This window comes from Macadamia integrifolia, unplaced genomic scaffold, assembly GCF_013358625.1.
Source record: "Macadamia integrifolia cultivar HAES 741 unplaced genomic scaffold, SCU_Mint_v3 scaffold2776, whole genome shotgun sequence".
In the NCBI taxonomy this organism is placed as follows: domain Eukaryota; kingdom Viridiplantae; phylum Streptophyta; class Magnoliopsida; order Proteales; family Proteaceae; genus Macadamia; species Macadamia integrifolia.
In genome coordinates, this window is record NW_024868956.1 from 40,195 (window position 1) to 47,293 (window position 7,099).

The 7,099-nt window shown below is 36.9% G+C and overlaps 1 protein-coding gene and 1 non-coding gene across 2 annotated transcripts; one reads left to right on the forward strand and one right to left on the reverse strand.

Annotated features, from left to right (window-relative positions):
- Nucleotides 1–1,595: 1,595 nt before the first annotated feature.
- Nucleotides 1,596–1,667, forward strand: TRNAE-UUC. The gene has a single exon. It is a non-coding gene; the product is annotated as a tRNA-Glu (tRNA).
- A 1,611-nt stretch (nt 1,668–3,278) lies between these two features.
- On the reverse strand, nt 3,279–7,085 carry LOC122067237 (DNA mismatch repair protein PMS1-like). Its single transcript, XM_042631073.1, has 3 exons — nt 5,088–7,085; nt 4,466–4,647; nt 3,279–3,581 (listed from the first exon to the last, which is right to left on the reverse strand). The coding sequence occupies exons 1-3, from the start codon at nt 5,314–5,316 to the stop codon at nt 3,480–3,482; spliced, it is 513 nt and encodes a 170-aa protein (XP_042487007.1). The 5' UTR covers nt 5,317–7,085; the 3' UTR covers nt 3,279–3,479.
- Between the last annotated feature and the right edge of the window lie 14 nt (nt 7,086–7,099).

Consider the following 7,099-nt stretch of genomic DNA (forward strand, 5'->3'; position numbering starts at 1 on the left):
TTTTTTTTTTCCTGATGTTTCTCTGTTCCGCTCTTCTAGCCTTTTGAAGAATTGAAAGTACTCTTCGTCCCCCTCCAACTGGTTCAATCCATGCTCTAGGGGCTGCTTGTCTCCATACTTTATTGATTCACTGCTCAAAGTTAGGTTGTGAGTTAGGTTTTCTTCTTCACTCGATTTTGGGAATAAAATCTTTAAGGGCAATTTCGGCACTCCCCTATTTTTAAGGGTAAAATGGTATTTTAAAAAAATATGAACTGCTGATATCAACATTCTTGGTATATTCTGTAATGTTGACTGACGGCAGGGGGTCCGAGTCCAATTTGATGAAAGAGAGGGGGTGTCCTTATAATATTGGCATTCTCCAGGAGGTGGCGTTGTAAATTACCCTTAAAAAATTGAAAAAGTGAAAAAGTGCAGCATAGACCATGCTCCATTGATTGGTTGTGGAATATGTTGGAGTAACTCATGATTTGAGAAAAAACTTCATTTATTTTGCACCCCTTGATGGTTGCCATATGCAATCTTTTCCAGCACTCCTTTGGCTTCCACCACTTCCCAATTTATATATAATCAATTCAATGCACTTGTCTTGTTATTCTTTATTATCCTCTTTATATATGATATATTTTACATATTTTTTATTTGTAATGATTTATTCTTCAAAATTGTCTGTATCCTAAGCATTTACGTGTATATATTTAGTATATCTTACATTTTTTCAATGCAATACGTCTCTTACCATTTTAATATGATACCCAATATCAATACTTTTAAATCAGGCATCAATTGAAAGGAATCTAATTGAATTGAAAAGAGGCCTCAATTGAACAATGACGCCAAAAGCCCATTCTCTAGGACTACAATGGTGGACAAGAATATCATACACTAATGTTAAGATTGACAACCCGTCAACTAGGGAAAAGAGGTGGACAAGAATGGTTGATGCCACGATGTTGTAAATTTAAAGAAGGAAAAGGATTGGATACATCCCCGTTGTGCCAGCCATGTGTTTATCTCTCTCCCCATCCCTTATAAAATACTCCCCTACCCCTCTTATACCACACTCTCTATTGGTGCATGCCACTAGCACTTGTAAGCCGGCGGCATGCCCCTTTTCAACTTTTTTTCCTTATTTATGCTAGTGATGAGTATTCAAGCCTTTGCCTTAACTAGTCCCGTAAATCTATATTAGTATCGAATGTATCATACCAGAGTTGAATGAGAATCATTCAACTTTCACTAAAAGCAATGAAGAATACAAAATACCTTGTTGTGAGTGATCCCAAAGAGGCAAGAGGAGTCAAACTCAGAACCAAACGCTTCCTAAGGTAAAGGTCCCTTGCTAACTTCTCTACTGCTCCTCCTTTGCCCTTTAAAGAACTATAAAAATATACTTAAAAAATCAATGAAAAATTAGTACGCCTGTCTTATTAATAAAGTCTCACCCATAAGAAGAAAAAAATAAAAATAAAAGCCACATTCAATTAAAAATGGCTTTGGTATGCTGTCAAAGAATCCAATTTTTGGCATATATGATGTTTGTTGTGTCTATTGTCTAATTAAGTAAATTAAATAAAGTAATACATTCATGTCATTCCGTTGTCGTCCAGCGGTTAGGATATCTGGCTTTCACCCAGGAGACCCGGGTTCGATTCCCGGCAACGGAACTTTTTTGCTTCTTTTTTTATTTTATTTTTTCTTTTCTAACTTGAATTGGACCAATCCTCTTCTCTCCTCTCCTCTTGCCTCTACTATGAACACATCTCGTTCAGTTAGAATCAAGGATCTGCTAGTCATGGCTGATGGTAGCAAGAATGGTGTCTCTTAGCCTACTCGTAGTAGTTCTGGGTAAAATACTTCTTTGCAGGTCTTTGCTAATCATTTGAGGGCTGCTGCCTTGTTTACCTTTTATCGGCTTTTTCCGATAAATGTATTTGAGGAAAGAAGCCCATAACAGAATACAAACCTACTCTGTCAAAGCAGATGAGTTTCATCGTTTCAGCACCCTTCAAATTTAATACTGGGGCAGCTGCCAAGCTTGGCAGCAAAACAGAACTCCATCCGGACCATAGTGAGTAAGCGACAATAATACAGAAACGAATACCTTCGAAAATTAAAAGGGACGTATGGTAATAAATTATGTTTCAAAAATTCAATTCAATAAAACGCATATGACAATGATACGGTACATGTTTAATATGTATTTAATATGGTTATTCTGTAAAAATCAGGAGCAAAAAATATGGGTTTGTTTTGGTATTAAGAATGAACTAAAACTGACTATTTATAACAAAATTATAATATCCTATGGTCTCATGAACACTTAAATCCAATCCGACTTTTCAATTGGGGATCATATCTCAAATAAAAAAAAAAATTACATTTAATATTAATCCAGTTTAACCATATCTATAATAGCAAATGTTGATAAGTGATCTATTAGCCACTTTCTATTTTAACAAATAATATCATATATTTATAAAAAATAATAATAATATCATGTGGATAATCATTTAACAAATTTAAATATCATCATTGATATTATCTTATCAAACTAGAAAATTTACAACCACCCCTTACTGATGCGGATTCGGATTCTAAATCCAGAATTAAATCGCATATAGCCCCATTTGGATATTCAATAATTTAATCATAACAACCAACAACATAGCCATAATTAAAATAAGATTTTAAATTGAGTGACAAGATTGTAATTAAGTAGACTTGATAGGCTAATGGATAGAAACAAGAGGGTGAACACATAAGGTATTTGATTAATGGATTTAAGACAAGCTCGGAATGAAGTTAAATAAATGGTACAGGGTAATAAAAGAGAGAGTGAGGGGCAAATGGAAAAAGGAGTTAGAATTAATAAAATAAGAAAAGAAGAAGCGTGTCATCCACAATTTTTTCAAAATCAAAAAACCTACAAAAAAGGAGAAGTGTAGTTTTGGCAATTGGGATTGAGTTTATTTTTTCCCCCCAAACTAAACATATTAATAAGTATAAAACATATTATACACGTTTTATTCGCACATAACACAAGTCCTTATAAAATATGCGTGTATACGTCAAATTGTGACTTTTTGATTGAAATGTTGAGACACAACAAAAATGTGTATTATACTTGAATTTACTAACTATGATCCAGACAGCCCAAAAAATCTTTTTGGTTAAATTCTGCCAAAAGAATCATGTTAACATGGGAGCTTCATTTTGATGCAAAAAATAAATAGACTGAAAGAAACCTTAATAGTCGCCTGCAAAATTAATGGATCTGCTAGGGCCAATATTTGCTTTCCGATTACTATAAGGGAATGTTGTGTTTTTGGTTGCCCAATTTGAAGGCTACATCAACTGAACTTACGATGTCGTCAACTGAAAAAGAAATACATTTACAAGGAACATGCAACCAAACTAGATCTGAACCAAAAAGGAAAATTGTTAGACGTGCCTTCACAATTCAAATCACACTGATCTTACGTCTTGCGTACGGTTGTCAGGTCTATCAAGTGCCGCATGGTTGGCCTGCCATGTGGGCAATTCCAAGGAGACTTGAGGTCCGCCAAATGCTTAAGTATCTGAAAACAAAAAATGGAGTAAGTTTTCTGATGGTCTTTGCCTCTTGCAACTAAATAACAAAGAAATTCTGTCCACTTTTACATTGGACCAACACAAATGGACTGAACAACCCAACTGTGACTGGTAGTCTACTCTAACCTCAGCCAAAATATGCATCAGCATCAATTGGACTCACCAGCACCTCAGCAAGTTAAACTCCTGAACTGGTCTTAAACCTTTATTTTCTACTGTATAAGGTCCACAAGATCACCAAATTGACCAGGATCAACCCCAAGCACTGCATTACTCGGTCAACCACCAATCCTGGTTTAAAGCATTACCCAGGAAAAATGGAACCATTTATTGTAGGTTCTCCAGTAGCTATTTGTGGCAGCAGCATACTTTGCAACAAATTATTCTCTCCTCAACCCTTCTTATTGAGTGTTACACTTAAGATAGGATAATATAGTAAGTTTTCTCTACTAAGCCTAAAAGAAACAATGTTTGAAACATCATGTTACAACAGAGCACTCCATTGACAAAGCATATTTAAAAAATAATAATAAAAAGAAGAAGATGCAATAAGATGTAGGAAAAAAAGCAGCTACAACTGCTTGTCCCAAAAGCTCAAGCTGTTAAGAGTCACAACAATGTATATCAATTCACAACACCACCCCCCGCAAATGAAGCCCAAACACACACACATGGATCTGCATGTGACACTATCACGTGGCACCAAGGGGGCGCAACACATAACACAAACCCCTCAAACTTACAAGGGGTTGAGCGATCAACCCCCTGGCAATGATAACATGTTACAACCACTTATCCCAAAAACTTGAGCTGTCAAGTGAGGGTCACAACAATGTATATCAAGTATCAACACACAACACATGTCTAGTACCTTTTTCATCTCATTTCGGCCCAGTGGATCTCCGATCATAACGGATGAACGGCAAGCACGCGACGCCAGCATAGCACGGACTCTTGATGGGCAAACAGAATCTGAAGTGTCCATTTTGTAACTACTAATCATCGAGCACTCCCCTTGACTATCGGCAAGGGTAGATATGAGCTCCTTAAAATCTGTACTCGGAAAGGAAGCAAATATTTCTTGGACATCTCATTTATCCACAAACATATGTATGGAAGATTAACTACTTAATAGATATGGCGATGTTGACATCTTTATCCAGTATCTTTACTACAAAAATCCATGACACAGAGGCTCATCAATTTGCATCTTCCAGTTGATGGCCCATATTTTTCACTGCTCAACAGAAAGCTAAGAATCCTATCCAATCACTTGGACATGAAATATGAGCAATATCCTTCTTCAAAGAATCTGCTCCTAGATGGAAAGAGGTATTCATCTATCTAGTTTTTGGGCAGTTTACTTCTCAAAAATTTCCCATCAATTCTAGACAAGTATAAACAGGTATGCATGCTTGGTATGATTCCTACTTGTGAAATAAGAAGCAACCATTCAAATATGAGGAATTCAAAATTTGTAAAACAGCTATTACCTTCAGCTCCAAAAGTTATGTTTTTACTGAAGGGTACAGCTTTTAATTTAAATTGGCAGCCAGGAGGAGCATGTACATCCTCTTCCAAAGTAAATCCATTTTTCCTAACAATACACAGACCAGAATGCTCAGGAATCTTCCCAAACCCATGAAGAGAAACCAATAAGGGAGAAAGAAAGGGGGAGGGGAGGGGCAAAGACCATTTGAAAAAGGATATCAAGAGAAGCATGAGCGTTGTTCTACAACTTAATACTTAAAAAGGACTTGCACAAAGCATAGGTTGAAATAACAGAAAGTTTATTGTAGAAAACACAAAAGTGACTGCAATTCAAATCTCATCAACTTCTCTGGAAAGTGCTCAGTTCACCGTATCAATGTTTGTACTTGAATTTTGAAGAGAGAACTAATGTATAGATTCATACATTCTGTAAATTTTACATAATTTTGAATGCCTTTACAATTACTCATCATTTGCATGGAAAGAAAATTTTAACATGTCGGGAAGGAATACCCAAAATACAACATGATAGTTGCATGGACATTTTCATACACCATTGTACACTGAGGACCTTCTCTTGTTCACCCATCAAACTAATTTTCCCTCTATACAGCCACAAATGCCATTCACCAATCGATCATTAAGGAATTTGGATTACTGAAATGGTTTGAAATCAACCATTCATGATGGAGGACATTGATGTGGATCCATACTATGGTCTAGGCTATCACAGGAGAAAGCCCAGCCCAAGTAGTCCTATCGCCCCACTTAAATAAGGGGATTTAAATGATTTAAATAAGGGCCCATTGGGCCCATCGATTTACATCTAATTAATTAAGTTGTCATTTAATTTAATAAGGCCCATGGGGCCCATCAATGTACTCAGCCCATGAGAGGCTTTTAGTTAGTGAATGTTAGTTGCCTACTCCATGTTGGAGTTCTAGTTCTACTCCTAGTTGGAGTCCAACTCCTATCATGTAATGTCTAGTCATAGTTGGAGACTAGCTCCTAGTCATGTTATGATTGCTATTCTACCCTCTTATATAGAGGAGCTAATGTACTCTAATTTATCTAATTTGAATAAAGAAAAGTGCAATCAATTGCTTAGAACAGCCAGAATAGCTGTGGGTGAGAAGCCCGGGCCGAGATAGCCACTCTTCCCCCACTTTCCCTTTGTTATGTCTTTAATTTCTGCAATCGATTGTCTATCTCTGTTCACTGTTGCTGCCCTAATCGATCCAATTTAAGTCAGACCTGGACTACTAAGATTGACCACCAAGAAGTTCCTGTTCTTAAAACCAATCAACCTCTCTTGCTGCCCAAGTCTGAGATCTGATCCGCAGATCCTTTGGGGGACTGATTCTACTTCCTAAGAGACCAATCGATCCTCTATTGAAGACCACCTGAAGCTGATAAGCTACTGATCCTGCAGACTTCTTCTTATTCCCTCTCCTAGGTCAGAAATCAAGAAGATCCATATCTCACCAACCAGCCGTCAGAACTTTATCATCTTTGGGGGTTTTTGTACCCTAAATGGGACCTTCCATCGACCTGGTTTTCAGCTCCATCTGAGCTGCCTGTCTCCAGCCGCAGGTCACTCGACCCCTGCGCAGGTCACTTTCTCTCTCCTTTGTTTGACTTCCTTTTTAATTGATATTAAGTTAGCTGCTGAGTGTTATTTGTTTTGTTTGGGGTATATTGTACTGGGAGTAGTTCTCTTGAATCTACTTCTACATTAGATATTCAGGGGGAGAAAGTTCGGCACTAACAGAGGGCAGGTGGGCATTGCCTTTGGTAAGGAGAAAAAGGGGAAAAAAAGTTGTTCAGTAATCAATACTGTTAGATAAAAGGGTACTTGAAACCCAACCCCTTTACAACCATGGAATTATCATCTAGTATTTCTGGGTCGCATTCACTTTTCTTTCCTTTTGTTACAAAATAGTCCTGAAATGTTTTCAAATACTAAACATATTACATATATTAGTATTTTGAGTTTGAAAGGTGAGACATGAAA